This window comes from Danio rerio, chromosome 23 (genome assembly GCF_049306965.1).
Source record: "Danio rerio strain Tuebingen ecotype United States chromosome 23, GRCz12tu, whole genome shotgun sequence".
Classification (NCBI taxonomy): Eukaryota; Metazoa; Chordata; class Actinopteri; order Cypriniformes; family Danionidae; genus Danio; species Danio rerio.
In genome coordinates, this window is record NC_133198.1 from 4,605,558 (window position 1) to 4,623,774 (window position 18,217).

General features: G+C 39.8%; 2 protein-coding genes across 8 annotated transcripts in view; both read left to right on the plus strand.

Moving 5' to 3' along the window:
• The window catches only part of zgc:113278, an 852,580-nt gene that overhangs the window by 379,988 nt on the left and 454,375 nt on the right, over window positions 1–18,217 (plus strand). The window lies entirely within an intron of this gene.
• iqsec1a (IQ motif and Sec7 domain ArfGEF 1a) overlaps window positions 1–18,217 on the plus strand; it is a 127,511-nt gene that overhangs the window by 45,652 nt on the left and 63,642 nt on the right. Inside the window, exons 1-2 of one of the 6 annotated variants that reach the window (XM_073937939.1) lie at window positions 10,112–10,213; window positions 10,626–10,699. The exons of 2 other annotated variants lie outside the window; for them this stretch is intronic. Coding sequence is in view for 1 of the 4 variants with exons in the window: in XM_073937936.1 (XP_073794037.1) it covers window positions 5,694–5,770 (77 nt within the window). In the remaining 3 variants the exon portion in view is untranslated. Of the gene's footprint in view, window positions 1–5,319; window positions 5,771–10,089; window positions 10,214–10,625; window positions 10,700–18,217 lie in introns of those variants that run through there. 3 more of the 6 variants (XM_073937940.1, XM_073937936.1, XM_073937941.1) reach the window with 3 other exon arrangements.

Consider the following 18,217-nt stretch of genomic DNA (forward strand, 5'->3'; position numbering starts at 1 on the left):
GCAAATGCTAAGGGCGCTGTATATCCAGGGGGGCGCCAGAAAGGAATGCGGTTCAGTTGGTTTTGTTTTCAAAATTCCTGACACACTTTCAGTTATAGACGGCAATAACTCAAAAACCTCTTACCCTAAAAAGATCTAAAGTGTGTTTCCTACAAAAAGACAAAGCTGGTTATGTTTCACAGCTGTCTTTTTATTTTTTTCGCTCGATATAACGAGCACTGCTCCGTTTAAGCCCTCGCAATATTTGTTTAGCTGGCAGAGCTCGCGCTGAGAGGAGCTCTCAGCCAGGCACCGTCGGAAAAGTGCTTCTTTTTTTTCGTTTTTTCCGTTTTTCTGCTCCGCTCAGCGCGAGCTCTTCCTGTTGTGAGGGCTTAAGTGCGTGCGTGTGTGTGCGTGCGTGTGTTTGTTTCTTTCTTTGGTGCTGTCTATGTTTGTGTATGTGTTTGAATGAGAGACAGTGTGGTGCTGTGTGTTTAGACAGACAGCTTGTTATAGCCTCCCCCCAAAATATAACACTGTATTGAAAAGCATCGAGATATCGAATTGAACGATAATCGTAACCGAACCGAACCGTGAGACCAGTATAGGTTCACACCTCTAGCGCTCACTGAGCAGTATAGAGTCCCCGTCACTATACTGGGGCATTAGGACCCACACAAACCGCAGGTTGGGCGCCCCCTGCTGGCCTCACTAACAGCACTTCCGGCAGCAACCTAGCTTTCCCATGTGGTCTCCCATCCAGGTACTGACCAGGCTCAGCCCTGCTTAGCTTCAGTGGGTGACCATGTGAGAGTTGCAGAGAGCTAGCTGTCGGCTATTTTTTTTTTTTTGTCTTGTTTCTAGTCCAAATAGCAGCATGGTGGCTTAGTGGTTAGCACTGTTGCTTCACAGAAAGAAAGTCACTGGTTTGAGTCCTGGCAGGGCCAGTTGGCATTTCTGTGTGGAGTGCACCGGTTTGCCCCACAGTCTAAACACATGCACTACAGATGAATTTAGGGCTGCTCGATTATGGAAAAAATCATAATCACGATTATTTTGGTCATAATTGTAATCAACTGATAATCCTTCAAAAAGTCAAAATTATTTGCCCTTAAATTATTGTGAATTTTTTTATATATAAATATTTCCCAAATGATGTTTAACAGAGGAATCTTTCACAGTATTTCCTATAATACATTTTTCTTCTGGAGAAAGGCTTTGTTTTTTTTAAAGGTTTGTGTAACAACGGGGAATGACACATACAACTGGAGTTTGGATCCAAAAGCAGGTTTATTCTTAGTCAAGCAATGGTCAATACGGGTGCAAACAGGTGTGTGAGGACAATCCAGAATCGTAGTCGAAGTAACATGCAAGGGGTCGTAAGACAGGCAGCAGACTTAGACAGGGAGGCTAACAAGGCTAAGGTCGGTACACAGGATAACAAGACTAGGAACCGCGTTGTAGTGCTACTTACAGTAAACAAGACTCGGTCAACTGAATGGGTGAGTGTGTGGCTTAAATGGTGTGTGCAATCAGTCTCTTACAATCCTCAGGTTGTGCGAGTGATTAGTCTAGATGAGAAAGCATGTGTGAGTGTGACCGGAGTGCATGAATGAACATGTAGTCCAGAAATGGCGGAATTGTAGTCCAAAAGTTATTGTGAGTGAGATCCAGCGATCTATGGAGTTATGATCGCTGGAGATTGTGACAGTTTGTTTTATTTTGGCTAGAATAAAAGCAAGTTTAAATATTTTGAAACCTATTTTAATAGCTCAATATTATTAGCCCCCTTAAGAAATATATTTTTTTGATTGTCTACAGAAGAGACTTCTGTTATACAGTGACTTGCCTTATTACCCTAGTTAAGCCTTTGAATCGCACTTTAAGCTGAAAACTAGTATCTTGAAAAATATCTAGTGAAATATAATGTGCTGTCATCATAGCAAAGATAAATAAATCAGTTATTATAAATGAGTTATTAAAACTGTTATGTTTAAAAATGGGTTGAAAATAAATCTTCTTTCCATTAAACAGAATTTGGGGGAAAGGGGTCGCTCATAATTCAGGAGGGCTAAAAATTCTGACATCAAACTGTGCTTTAAGCATCTTCACTGTAAGAAAAAGCTTTAATTATAGCTACAAAAGTCCTTCAGTCAAGAGCAGTGAGGGATAGAGTGTCTGTTTTAACACATTACATCAAACAATAAGGGTGTCACGATCCTCCAAATCCTCGCTTCCATTACATTTTCGATTCTAAAGGCACGATTCGATTTTCGATTATGAATAATTAATTTATTAATTAATGACCAATTAATTATTTGTAGCCTACCGTTTAAACTACCTGACCTGCATGGTCTTTGTTTTACCCATAAATAAATCATACAGTAAATGAATAAAGGCAAGATACACACATTATTACCACCTGTCAATCACTTTTTCTGCGGGACTCGTGAATAGGCAGTGATCTGTGTCGTTATAATGGCGTCGGTAAAAAAGACGCACAACCAACAGGAATCAGCCAACAGTATCTGAGGTGTTCGCTAAAATGATTAAGTACAAGTGAGTGAAAGATTGAAGCAGTCCTCTGACTGCCTGGACCTGCTGTCTCGAGCGCATGGCTGTGTGTGCGTCTGTGTCTGTGTGGTCACGTGATGTGCATTTTCCGCGAGCGGATTTGCAACGGGGCGGGCGGAGGATCGTGATGCCGGTGTTGTCTATCGGATGAACCGTACATAATACGTACATAGCAGAGCTTGCAAAACTGTGTTTTTTTTGTCGACAACATGAACGTTGTCAACATAACTCACTGGAAATCCAAAATGCTGACACACCGGCGACTTCATTGAAAGAGGAGAGGGTTTCTGTCGACGGGTCTCCTGCTTCTGCAGTTTAACAAGCACTTCAACAAGCCAATTTTTTTCCCGCTTGGCAAGCCAAGCTGACTTGACATGGGGGCGTGGCAGCATCGACGATTCTATTTTTTGATTCGATAATCGAAATTGAGCATAAATTTCGATCGATTTCGATTAAAAATCGAAATCGTGACACCCCTATCAAAGAATTAAAAGTATGTTGCGACACACTACTCCATCTCTGTTTTAAGCAATAGCTTGTATGTTGTGTGGATTGATCTTCAGCTAGAGAGATGCTCTGGATTTTCCACCATTTTCTGATGAGCATTGTTGTGGCTTGACAGTCCAGTTTACACCTTCATTTAAGCATATTCATGTTCTGTCACGATGTTAAGCGCTATTATTAGTGTGATTCTCATCATTTTACAACTGATAAAGACAACGGATGAGCGATGACACATCTTCTTCACACAACACAAAACGCTGCGGTTGAATAACATCATGGAAGAGTTCTGCACCATTCACAATTATAAAAGATTTCTTTTTACACATTTGAAAAGAAAGTAGAGTGTCACGGTGGCGCAATGTGTAGCACGATCACCTCACAGCAAGAAGGTCGCTGGTTTGAGCCCTAATTGGGTCAGTCAGCCTTTCTGTGTGGAGTTAGCACCACCAATTGTCCTAATCTCTGCGCTCTAAGTAATCCCAACTATGATGACTTCCGCTACTGAGAAACCCGGAAATGTGAAAAGGGTCTATTATTTTTGATAATCTGCTAGTGCATCTCTCTTTCTCTCTCTCTCTCTGTGTGTGTACCTTGCGTTCTTCATGTTTTGGGGATCAAATGTCCCCACAAGTATAGGAAAACCAGTAAATTTTGGCCACATGGGGACATGGTTTTGATCCCCATGGGGAAAAGGTATTTTGAAAATGTAAAATAGCAGTTGTTTCCTGTGAGGTTCGAGTTTAGGGATAGGGGATAGAATGTGAGAACTCTGGAAGCCTGATCTTATGTTTGAATATTACGTTCCGGCTTCATCTTCTGAGGTAGTGGTGGGCAAAGCGAGGCTTTGTGAAACACTGAAACAGTCGAAGCAAATGTGTCGAAGCTTCGGAACGTTTAGAAACCTCACTCTACAGTGACATCTAGTGGTCATTTTTTATGTATTGCACTGAAACTGCTTCAGCAAAGAACAGTTGCACAAATTGAGGAATTAAACCCTACTTTGTATGCGTAACCCTTCAAGTAACGAAGTACAGTGATTAAGGTATTAGACTTCCATTCCGGGATAGTAAGTGTCGAAGCCAGGCTGTCACAGTTGTTTTGAAATGCTTTAATACCAGTTGGTTATGCTTTGCTCTTGTATCGTTTTGTTTCAACATTGGTCTGATATCCGAATAAACAATTTGTGAATAAATGTCTTGTTTTGGTCTTAAAACAGGGTTTTTGGTAGATCAAAAACTGTGGCCTGAAGTTATCAAGAATTATTTATATTATTCATTAAATTTCCCATTTATTGTATTTTATCAATGTCTACCCAAACCCTAAACCCAACCATACTGTAAAAATATTTATTATTGTTTTACAGTGTTACAAAAATGATGCTATATTGATGGCGTATCAGCAGCTGTATCATATTTAGGCTACACAAAACAGAAACATGATTAAAATACATAAAACCATGATTTCAGAGTATTTGTACAAGTCGGGATTCGAACCCAAAACATCATGCTATTCATAAGATCAATTTGCACACACACACACACAGTCCTCTAGGCCATACGAGACAGAGGTTATTTCTTGACCTTTGCCAGCCAAATGAGGATTCGCCAGGTCTCGAAATGCTTCTAAGCTGATCGATACTTTAAATCGCTTTAGTCACGTGACTAGGTGTTTCGAAACACTTAAGTCACGTGACTTGGGTGCTTCGGATCATGCTTCGATGCAGTGTTTCGAAACACTTGCGCTTCGGGATCTCGACACTGTGTCGAAACATCAGTTTCACGTCAGCCATCCCTATTCTAAGGTGCAAGTCATTTATTACATAAGAAAAAGGCCCAGAGTGGCGTCTCCTACTGCAGAAAACTTTGGTAGTTTATCAGGAAGTGATGATTCTGTTCTCTTTTCTTCATATAACTGAAATGCCACAAACGTTTTTGTCCAATATTTCAGCTTAATCAAATTCACATCTACTGGCTTCTAAAATGCCTCATCAAATGTCAGTCACACCAAATACAAAGAAAGCAGCGCATCGATTCTGCCCCAGCGATAACGGTCATTCGGGAGGAACTTGAGCTTTAATAACTGAAATGAAGTGAAACGCTGCTCTGCTCTTCACGTGAGCAGAATTAAAGCGGTTTGCACATGACATCATACTCCTGAGCACGAGGGAGTCCCTCCCCTCCGACAGCCCGACCACCAGAGGATTGTCAGCAAACCATTTGCAAGTTCAGTAGTGATGTTGTTGCCAGGCAACCGGCATTCAGCATATATAGGTGGGGATCTCTTGATGGATGCGGTGGAAGAAGCACACTCGCAGGGAACAGTCGAGGAAAATCCTGCAGGAAGAGATTGGAAGTTACCCATCGAGGAGTGTGTGAGAGATTCCATCCTCTGATGCAGATCTCTGACTGACCTGGTTTCCTTATCGAGAGGCTGAACGCCCGACCTCCTCCTCATTCGTCTTTGAGGATGCTTTGGGTTCTCCATTGCCACTGGATTGCTAGAGCGTCATGTGTGTTTGGATCTTCACACTCATTTCGGCAGTGCCATCTCTGCTGCATCGGGCTCCGGCTCCCGTCTCTCAGGTGAAAAATGAAGCTTGATCTTTCTTCCACGTGACGGAGCCTTCACCTTTCAAAATGTCCAGATTCAAAGCTCTGTGTTTGGATTACTGGCAGTTTTTGTGCCTGCAGCCTAACAGCGCGCTCTTCAAAAGGTAAGTGCGAGTGGTCTGCAGAAAATGACCAACGTTTGGCACCTGACAGGTTTCATAGTCAGACTTCTCCGCTAATGTCACCTTGGCCATGTGGGTTACTGGTTATCCAGTTGGCGTTGAGATCAGTCTAATATCTTGATCTACAATCTGTCCAGGCAGTTATTTAACATGATGAGCTTTACTGGTGTGAAGGTTATGAATACTATCAGGATGGCATTCTCTGTGCCAGTGTGAAGTGTACATGTAGGTGTCATTGGTGTTTGAGGAGGGCGGTCATGATCCTCTGTCAGCTTTCATTCGTTCCCGAGTCCATGCGGGTGCAGAATGCTCACTTTTCATCGTTCATTCAATTCCCAATGGGTGGTCCCGCCCTACATATTTTCTCATTGAATATTCTGTGTAAGTCTAAAATACGATGCACGCATTGGTGCAATGAACAAAAATTGTCTATGGTTTACAGTTGAAGTCAGAATTATTAGCCCCCCTGTATGTTTTTCCCCATTTTCTGTTTAGGGAATGACACATTTCTGAACATAAGTTTTAATAACTACTACCAAATAGCTGATTTATTTTATCTTTGCCATGATGACAGCACATCATATTTGACTAGATAGTTTTCAATATACAATTATTCCGCTTAAAGTGACATTTGTGGACTTACAGTTGAAGTCAGAATTATTAGCCCCCTTTGATTTTTTTTTCTCTTTTTTTTTAATATTTCCCAAATGATGTTTAACAGAGCAAGGAAATGTTCACAGTATGTCTGATAATATTTTTTCTTCTGGAGAAAGGCTTATTTGTTTTATTTCGGCTAGAATAAAAGCAGTTTTTAATTTTTTAAACACAATTTTAAAGGTCAATATTATTAGCCCCTTTAATTATTAGCTATATTATTTTCGATAGTCTACAGCAGTGGTTCTCTAACTTTTCTCACCAAGTACCACCTCAAAAAAAAAGTCTCTCCAAGTTCCACCAAAATGACCAGTATTGAAATAAAGTAGCGTAGATGGCCAAATTTAGCAGCTACAGCACTGCACAGTTCAAAAACGAGGCATATTCATATTTGTAAAATTTGACAACTTGACCACATGATTCGCGGAGCGGCATTTTGAACAGTTAAGATGTTTTCAACTGCGTATATGCAAGCGCGTCATGCTGGGGTCCGTTCTTCGTACCTCGCTTAAATGATCTAAGATTATTTGGCAGATCCTGGATCCTTTAATCTTGATAACTGATCTCTCGCTAATTTGGTTCTTCAAACAAGTTCGTGAATCAGATTAGTATGTCTGGATAAACTGATCTGAGATCGCTGCGTGTGTTGTGAAGGACAGATCTATCGATCCTCGAAATCATGATCAGCAATGCAGCGATTGGCTGACGGCACAGCAGCGTAATGACATCATCTGATTAATATTCAATTATCCATGTGAGCAAAATTACATCAAATTAGCAGTAAACGGCTTGTTAAATATGACACGCAATAACCTTCCACATTTGTTATGAGCTGCAGGCTTTACACTTTCATGTGTCAAGTGTATTCATCATGTATTTCAATGCATATCAGTGTATTTAGTTCTACATTTAGAAAAGATTTTCTTTATTATAATAGCCGTTTTTTTAATCGGTGTAAAGAATAACTGTATGTTTACAAAAGCATTTTGATATTGGTAAAGGCGTCTGCAACTTTTGTGAAGCATCAAATCACCGGCATATTAACTATCAAAACATGTTCATGACTGCATAAATGTATTACTGCTTTAAAAAAAAGTGATATATTGTGCATGTTTATTATACACAATTTGTACTAAAGCGATCTAAAAAGTTAATATCAATAAGTTTTCTCTGTGCAGCACCAGGTGGCAGTCTTTGTACTTCATTTCGAGAGTGCAGATTGCATACGTTTTATTAATATGTATAACTTTATTTATTTTATTAATGACTATAACTTTATATATATATATATATATATATATATATATATATATATATATATATATATATATATATATATATATATATATATATATATATATATATAGTTTAAAAAATATTTAGTCTTTTCCCAAGTTTATATAACTACTACTGTAAGAAAATATCAGAATTGGGTACATACTTTCTGTATTATCTTTGCTTGAACTGAGCCGATCTAATCCTGTTTATATAAATTGAGCCTGCTCCCGATCAGGTTTGACCTAGCAGAACTGTTGCTATGACAACAACTCTCGGATCAGCTTTGAAGAACGAAACGATCCTGGATCGTGTCAAATCCTCAATATCCAAATCCAGCTAACTGAGTAATCCACGTACGAAGAACGGACCCCTGCAGTTTCTACTCATTTTGTGAAGTTTATTTATAAACAAATTTCGAGAGGATCACGTGCTTATGATTGTTCACAGCTGTTCAAACTTTAGCTAATAACTGATTATCCTATCAGACGACCCTTAACTCACCATAAATAACCAGACTTTTCTCATCTCAATATCTTCGACTCGAAGAAACCCCCCACACCCAACCCTACTTTCCCTCCTTTCAAACGGGCGTCACGGTGGCCAGCGATTAGCGCTGTTGCCTCACAGCAGGTTTAATTCCTTTCCAAACCAGACGGCATTTCTGTGTGGAGTTTTGCTCGTTCTCCCAGTGGTCGCGTGGGTTTTCCCCGGGTCCTCCGGTTTCCTCCCACAGTTAAAAAACAAGCACTCTAACAATTAATCCAAAATATTTTAGCCAAACTCTGAGTACACCTTCAGCATCCATATCTGACACTTAGCTACAATAAGCAGGAGGGGGAGTCATCGAGATCTACCTGAGCTCAAACTCCCTCTCGCCTTGCAACGGGAGGGAGCCCAGGGCTCGAGGATCTTATAAGCTCAGGGCTCTCTCCCGGGACAGCACGCCAAACTAGCTTTATTATCAATCATCAGCTAAGTGTAAACGCTTGAAGCTAGCCTGTGGGTTAAAATTTGATCTCCAAGTGTTTTTAGCAGCTGATGACGGGATGCACTAAAATAAACATTTTAAGCACAGCACGTTGATCGTAGGCTTCAGAGAACAGCCAATGCTGATCACATCGGTGTTATCGAACGCATGAAATGATTACAATTATTTATATTTTTTCTTTCATTACTCAGTGATTTCTCATTGTACCAGTAGAAGTAAGCCTGCATACCACTATTGGTACATGAACCCAGGCATGTGCACACATAGGGCTCAACCTGTGCAGTGCACATGCCGTTTTTAGTCTTGGATATAAAGTGCCCTTCCAAAATGATCAAAAGTGCCCCAGCGACGCAACACACCATTCAGTAGGCGCGCGACAACACCACTCTTGAGTATGCGCGCTGAACCAACCCCAGCCCCCCCCCCCCCCCCCGCGCTTTACAGTGCGCGCGCGACAACAACAACAACCCCACCCCCTGCACGGGCCTGCATGTACCAAAGTTTGAGAACCACTGGTTTACAGAACAAACCATCGTTATACATAGAGGCGACCTAGGCGGCTGCCTAGGGTGGCCTAGGGTGGCAGAATACAGAGGGCGGCGTCCCCGACATAACCCTCACCTCTCGCGCGCTCAGTTATATCCGCGTCTTGGGCAGCGTCCGCGACACTACCCTCACCACCCGCGCCCTCAGTTATATCCGCGTCTAGGGCGGCAGAATAGGAAGAGCGGCATCCGCGACAGCTCCCTCGACAACCCCCCCCCAGCTTTCACTTTAGGGTTGAGGGCGGCATAACCGTCCTTTGCCTAGAGCGGCAGTTCAGCTTGCTCCGGCCCTGGTTATACAATAACTTGCCTAATTACCCTAACCTGCCTAGTTAACCCAATTAACCTAGTTAAGCCTTTAAATGTCACTTTAAGCTGTATAGAAAAAAAATATCTAGTCAAATATTCTGTACTGTCATCATGGCAAAGATAAAATAAATCAGTTATTAGAGATGAGTTATTAAAACTATTATGTTTAGAAATGTGTTGAAAAAAAATCTCTCTGTCAAACAGAAATTGGGGAAAAAATAAAAATGGGGGCTAATAATGCAAATAATTCTGACTTCAACTGTAACCTGCTTTCTGGAATACCCCCCAGCCTTGGTTACGATCAACTGCATCAGATCACATTTTCATTGGCTTGACCATAAGAGAAAAGCCAATATTAAAAAGACAAGAGCCGTGAAACCACTTGAAATGGACGGTCTCTGAGCTAGAAGAGGATGTTTTTCGAAACTATCAGTAAAGATGCAGCGTGACATCGGAGACCTCAGAAAACTTGATCTGCTCATTTGAGACGGCAGACGCCATTACTTATTTACTGACTGTCTCAACCTGCAGCAGATTCTGCCTCCTCGAGCGGGACTCGACTCTCACACGCTTTAGCGTTGAAGTTGTGATTGCTGGTTTGAAGGTGTTTGCTTCTTTAGCTGACATCAGTGGTCTTCTGCTGCCAGGGACGTGAGTGTGAATCTCTTTTCCTTTCGTTTAGCACTTACTCTTGGTCTTCTAAATGCTAAACTCACGAGTTTGATGACTTTATAGTTCTTCATGTTCATCATGGGTCGCTTGGAGCAAATCAGATATCTGAAGTGTCACTGAGGATTAAAGTCCTGCAATGATTATTTCATTCTGTTGAATGTTGAACGTCAGTGAGGATATTAACACATTTATTTAACTGTGACTGTCTTTTTTCATTAATTCTGGAAACGGTTTTTGTTAATAAGAGTTTTAATATATTCATTAAAGGCTGATGTAAGACTGATTTAAAACATGTTCTAACATAAAAACAACAGCATGCGATTGAAGGAATATTTTTTTTTATATTAAAAGGAGTTATTGTCCTAACCAACACCTGAAACTTGTATTTTAGAAAGAGCTTCTATTTCTTGTAGCTGAACAACAGAAAACTGACACTGATCACCCAGCCTGATCTCACGAGAAAACGTAAGTATTTTACGTTTTGGCAGTTTAGTGGCTAATTCGTACGAATTCGTACGAGTTCAGTCGTAAGAAAATGTACGATTTTAAAAAGGAGGCGTGGCACCTAACCCCACCCCTAAACCCAACCGTCATTGGGGGATGAGCAAATCGTACTAAAATGTACGAATTAGATCGTACGAATTTGTACAAATTAGCCACTAAATGAAAAAGTTACGAATTGCCGTGAGATTGTGTTGGATCACCTCAGGTACACCTCATGTGCTTTTATTCAGTGTTAAATGCTAATAATGTGAGTTTGAACACCATTTTTTATAACATTTATTGCCATAACACTGAAAGCAGCAGCAGATAGTTCACCTTAGATATTGAAAATACAATAAACCATTTAAAAATTGAACTTTAGAACTGTGACTCAGTGCAAGCTAACACATATCAGTGATTCAGCATGTACATTTAATAATGCTAAAGAGGTTTAATGTGTATTAATTAGATTGTAAACCTTACCATTTTGTCGGAGTGCAGTGAGTGCACTATTCTGTGCTTCTGAATGGCTGTATTTACATTTCTGTCATGTTTCATCTGCTGAAAACAGCCAAATTACTCATCGCAGCAATCTATATAGATCAGGGTTCAACGCTAAAGATTTTTTCTATTGGTCTGATCGGGCCAGTGGTTCAGATTTTTACTTGCCCTGCTAAAATTTTCAGTAGCTATAAAGGTCAATAGCTATTTTTCAGCCATGTATTTTAAATAATGTATCAAAAATAATGTCTGTGAATCTAGAATTTCAATACTTTAAATTTTGCTCATTATACATTCATTAACATTTTTAAAGTGTTATGCAAACAGGAAAAGCAGTGTGGAAAATGTGCAGGTATTTTATTGCAGTTCGAAATTATCTAACAAAAGGTGGTTGGCTTGTCAAACTGACGGCAAATTGTGCAAAACATCACTTACGTGTAGTTCCCACATCAATATATGCTTCCAAGACATTAGATACAGACATTTTCTTTGAGCTTTATAATTTGATGTTGTCGCCATGTTGCCGTTTCTTCGCTATACTGGTTGTTACCAGGTTCCGGGAAAAAAATGCATGTTCAAAACATTAAATCAGATAAGAGGAACCGAAAAGTAATATGGTGTTTACGATATCACAGAGAAGGTAGTGTTTAAAGACTTAAAAACACAAACTTAAAATGCACGCAATTGACAAATAGTCACAGACAAATTAATCTTTAGTGTCAAGGCGGCACTGTCCCAATCGGGCTAGTAATGATCCTGTCTACTGTCCCTGTAGATACACACACACACATATATATATATATATATATATATATATATATATATATATATATATATATATATATATATATATATATATATATATATTGTTCTAACACCACCTAAAATCAACCAAATATTAACGTCATTTGAGGGTTGGTGAGGGAGATGTCGTGGACGCCGCCCTCTTTGTTCTCCCGCCAAGGCGTAGGTATAACTGCTAAGGATGCGGGTGGTGAGGGAGGTGTTGCGGATGCCGCCATCTCTATTCTCCCGCCAAGGCGTGGGTATAACTGCTGAGGACGCAGGTGGTGAGGGAGTTGACGCAGACGCTGTCTCTCTATTCTTCTGCCAAGGTGTGGGTATAACTGCTGAGGATGACACCCTCTCTATTCTCCCACTAAGGCCGCCTCTATGGACGCGCCGGCCCTGAACAAAGGCTCATTCTTAAAATGTACATTAAGTACAAATTTTTGTTTTTACATATCACATATAAAATGTATGGCCAGACTAGAGACAGCAGCCTCTAGTGGATTTTCGCAAGAACAGCAGGCGCAAATCGTACTCACGAGAGAAATTTGAGATCTCAAAAAGCGTACACAGTGGCCTCTAGTGGATGAGCAGAAACTGCAAAATAAAAAACGTCTCCAGAAATATATATAGAGGTGCTTTTTCAGAATGAGCCTGAGCTGAAAGGTTTTCTATTCTATAAAGCAAGATTCTGTTGTATTTGTGAGTATCCACAAATTAAAACATAACAGTTACTGTCTTAAATGATGTTCCTCTTATCTTTTTGACCAAATTTACAGAATGTCTGAAGGTTTTCACTGCCAATAAAAACAAAACAAAACAAGAATTTATGGCCCCGTTTACACTAGTGCGTTTTAGTTTTAAAACGGCGTTTTAGATCAAAAACGATCCGCGTCCACACTAGCGTTACACCTAGCGTCTCTGAACATATCTCCGTCCACATTATGCCACCAAAAACGTATATCACGTGACCATTTGCGCACTCTGGGCATGCGCGTTCTAGTATTAACAGGAAGCATGTGTCTCGCTTGGCATTTGGTATTTTGTGGACAGACGACGATGTCGAGTTGTTACTAAATGTAACAAATGAATAACAGCACAATGGTGCCTAAAACAGACAATATTGCAAACAACGCTCCCATTTCTGTCCGTGTTTTTGTTTACAGTACTGTCTTCCGGTAGCGTTAAATAGTCATGTGTTATAGTCATGTGACAGGGGCTTGGCGAATAAAGAAATCTCAGCAGCCCCGCCTCCGTTTTCAGATGTCTCCGTTTTCCCTCATCCACACTGAGACGGAGTAGCAGCATTTTAGAATGAAAACAGCCTCTCCAGCGTTTTCAAAACGCTCCGTTTTCGGTGCTTGAGAACTCCGGCGTAGTGTGGACGGATGGCGTAACCGTAGCAAAACTTATGCGTTTTAAAACAAAAATGCATTAGTGTAAACAGGGCCTTAGACTTTATCCTGGGATGAAGCTATGCATTGAGGATGGCGTGCTTTAAATAATCCAGTATTTAAGTCAAATAACAAGCAGGTGTGCAGGCAGTAAAACACGTCATCAATGTAAACAACGCAGCTTTTTTATCCGCTCAGACTTGTTTCTGGGTGATAAAGGTTGCTGCACACTCAACTCCCAGAAATCCTGCATATTTAAAACAATCATTCATTCATTTTCTTGCTGGCTTAGTCCCTTTATTAATCCGGGGTCGCCACAGCGGAATGAACCGCCAAATGATCCAGCACGTTTTTACGCAACCTATTTCTGGGAAACATCCATACACACACACTCATTCACACACACTACGGACAAATTAGCCTACCCAATTCACCTGTACCGCATGTCTTTGGACTGTGGGGGAAACCGGAGCACCCGGAGGAAACCCATGCAAACGCAGGGAGAACATGCAAACTCCACACAGAAACACCAACTGAGCCGAGGCTCGAACAAGCGACCCAGCGACCTACAGACTTCCTACTGCGCCACTACGTCGCCTAAAACAATCATACAAATGCAAAATATTACAAAATACTCTCTGCACAGTATAAAAATCTTAATGTTTCTGAAAAGATAACTTGTCCTCATAAGGATGGCTATACTGCGAGTGTGTTTGCTGTGGATTTCTTCCCCAGTGGTGTTCTGTTGAATCTCATACAGTGTAGATTGTTGTGGCTGAGAGTTCTGGAGCGCTGCAGTCAGAGCCATTCACTCTGACAGGAAACAGCCACAAACACTCATCTGGACAGCACTGTTGACAGTTTGTTTATGTGTGTGTATGTGTGTGTGTTGGGGGTTGGCTGTAGGCCACAGTAAACTCTTTTCTCATTGATAGACACTGTCAGGTGTTTTAGCTGTCCATTTTTCATTCCGCATGCTGCTGATATTGATCAGCCTAATTTTAATTGACAAGATGTCACCTGTCAAATTGATCTCCCTGTTCAACAACAGTTCTCAATTACTGGCTTTTTTCTGTATCTTGAGCATACAGTATTGCTGGAAGATTGCTGGCCTCCTGGTGTTATTCATTCGTCATTTACATGCATCGTTTGATCATTTTAATCACTAATAAGCACTGGGATTTTACCAAAATCTTTCAAAATCCACACATAGTTTTCATATTAGTTTTGTTTCCTCATTTTCCCATTCGTTTCCCAACAAATGAACAGCTTAAATTGGGGTAATTACAACTTCTTTATATATTTTATGTTTGTATGTTGTTTATGAGTCCCGGCTGGGTCAGTTGGCATTTCTGTGTGGAGTTTGCATGTTCTTTCGGTGTTGGCATGGGTTTCCTCCGGGTGCCCTGGTTTTCTCTATAGTTCAAACACATGCGCTATAGGGGAATTGGATAAACTAAATTGGCTGTAGTGTGTGTGTGTGTGTGTGTGTGTGTGTGTGTGTGTGTGTGTGTGTGTGTGTGTGTGTGTGTGTCTGTGTGTATGAATAAGTGTGTATGGATGTTTCCAAGTACTGGGTTGCAGCTGGAAGGGCATCCGCTATGTAAAACATATGCTGGATAAGTTGGTGGTTCATTCCTCTGTGTCGAGCTCTGATGAATAAAGAGACTAAGCTGAAGAAAAATTAATGAATGAATGTTGTTTATGTCCAGCCTTACCCAAAACATATCCACATTACCACAAAACTCTATTATCATCCAACAATGTTTTAAATGTTGGATATGTCTGGATTTCATTTGTACAACACTTAAGGGGATTTTTCTCAATATTTGGATTTTTTTTTTGAACCCTTCGATTCCAGATATTCATATTATTGTATCTCATCTAACTAATGTCCCATCCCACCAAACCAGCGCCAACGGAAAGCTTATTTATCCAACTTATTTATTCGACATCAGATAATGTTGAAATAAATTGACACGTATGACTTGAACTTAATATTTTAAGTTATGTTAACTGGACTGAATGTGTTGACATAACTTTTATATCAAAGTTTTACTTGACCGAACTTTTTAGATTTTAAGAAAAGGTGAGCTGGACTATTAGTTAACTTGCCTTTTTCAGACACCTGTGCTTTAAATAGTACAAATAAGATATATGTATATATATATATCCACTTCAAAATTGTAAATCATATATACCAGGGGTGGCCAACCCTGTTCCTGGAGACCCACATTTCTGCAGATTTTAGTTGCTACCCATATCAAACACACCTGAGCCAATTAATTAGGACCTGAACATCACGTGATAATTATTGGCAGGTGTGTTTGATATGGGTAGCAACTGAAATCTGCAGGAAGGTGGCTCTCCAGGAACAGGGTTGGCCACCCCTGATATATACAGTTGAAGTTTTTTTCTTTTTTAAATATTTCCCAAAGGATGTTTAACAAAGCAAGGAAATTTTCACAGTATGTCTGATAATATTTTTTCTTCTGGAGAAAGTTTGGCTAGAATAAAAGCAGTTTTTAATTTTTTTAAAAACATTTTTGGAGCAAAATTATCCATCGTTATACAATAACTTGCCTAATTACCCTAATCATTTAAGCCATTGTTGAATCCATTTGAACAGTGTTTGTATTATTTTTCTTTAAACATTTTTATTCACCAATTTGATAATGTTTAATTCAGGTCAACCCAGCCACCCCGAGGCATTTAACATATTCACATTAATATTAACTTTACAAACAAAATGATCCAGCAAGTGTTTTTTGATTTTCCCTCTGCAAAAAACCTTAGACAAACACACGACACAACATTACAATGAGAAAATTATGGGCAGTGTTGCCAGATACACTTGAATGATTCCAGCCCAAACTGTCCAAAATCCACTAAAAATCCCCTAATATATATATATATACAGTTGAAGTCAGAATTATTAGCCCCCTTTTGAAATTTTTTTGCATTTTTTTGCATTTTTTTATTTTTTTAAAAACATTTTTGGGACAAAATTATTAGCCCCTTTAAGCCAATTTTTCTTTCAATCGTTTATAGAACAAACCATCATTATACAATAACTTACCTAATTACCCTAATCTGCATGGTTAACATAATTAACCTAGTTAAGCCTTTAAATGTCACTTTAAGCTGTATAGAAGTGTCTTGAAAAATATCTAGTCAAATATTATTTACTGTCATCATGTCAAAGATAAAATAAATCAGTTATCGGAAATAAGTTTTTAAAACTATTATGTTTAGAAATGTGCTGAAACAATCTTAAAATAAATAGGGGCGTTAAAAATTCAGGGGGGCTAATAATTCTGACTTCAACTGTATATATATAACAGTATTTCTGTAGGGCGTTTATATACATTTGTAGGAAAGCATCTTAACATATAAAGAAGCATGAAACATAATAATTCATAAACCCAGCTTTATTGAAAGTCAATTCAAAAGTGAACAACAGAGCATCCACATGGAGAACTTTACAAAGCAGCACATACAGTACAGTAAATCTCCTTTTTGCTCTTTTTATTATTGATCACCTCTAATCTACTAAATAAGGCATGCTGCCATCAAGATAAACTGTAAATCTGCTTTGAAGCCGTGTGTAGACATGTGTTGCCTGGTGCCACACTGTAGTTTAGTGTTGGTTCTTCCTCTTGAAGTGTTGCGGCGCCATCTACTGGCCATTGAGTAGCCGAGGAAGCCTTATGTAAGCTGCTGATGAGCGGCAGACGTGTTGTTTCTGTCCTGAGGGTGTCCAGTGTTTGGTCAGATAGGGAATGTGATATTCTCATGAATGATTCAGTGGCATCTCTCCTGCAAGAACCAGTGGACATTATGTAGATCCTTTGAAAAGGCCTGAAAATGCTGTTATTCCTGCAGATCTTCCATGACCTTGAGCTCTTCTGTCCTTTTTTTGGCATTAGGCAGGAAGACTTCATCATTGCCTTTAAATGTCTGTTGTTGTTGATGAGTTAATCTGGCTGTTTTGATGCCTGATCCGGCCTGCGTTTGACACCCCTGCTTTTCACGCAATGACCTAGAGACTGAGGGCTCTATTTTGACGGTCCATGCGTAAAGTGCAAAACGCAGGGCGTAAACGCTTTCAGGGCGTCTCACAATCCACTTTTGCTAATATAAGGATGGAAAAATCTGCTTTGCACCATGGCGCATGATCTAAAAGGGTTGAGCTTATTTTCTTAATGACTTATTGACCTTATTCTCCTCAGACGAGTGGGCGCTGCCATTTGAATCTTTTTGGCACGAGACTTCCGGTCTCATTCACTTCCATTCATTTTTAGACATTAAAAACTGATCGTTTCGTTGTTTGATGTTGCAAACTGATATTTCCTTGTTGTATTATTCTACTTGGTCTGTATAGTCATGCAAACATTTGTTTGTAGAGCAAGTAGTTTGACCGTTTTTTGCCGTTTATTATTCCTTGTCATTTCTCCCATTGGCGACTGAAACGGAAGTTCTAAGACAATCGCGAAAACAGGCGCACTTCCACATTTGAGAATAAGGTCAATAGGTGTGTTTTGAGAATAAACCAAGCGGCAACATCCTGCTCTTCCTTAGGAAGCCAATACGGAAGTAACTAAAACTGCAATTTATCCGAAATTCCGCTAGTCGTGGCCGCTCTTGGCTCCAAAATAGAGCAAATTTCAATTGAGCCCACTGTTAGAATGACCAACTTTACAGCAGAAAAAAAAGTGTTTACAGCCTGGTACAAAAAAGATTTTGGTTCATACAGCTAATATTACCCTTCATGACAACTGTGAGGGGGGTGAATTTTTTTATAACTCATCCGTTT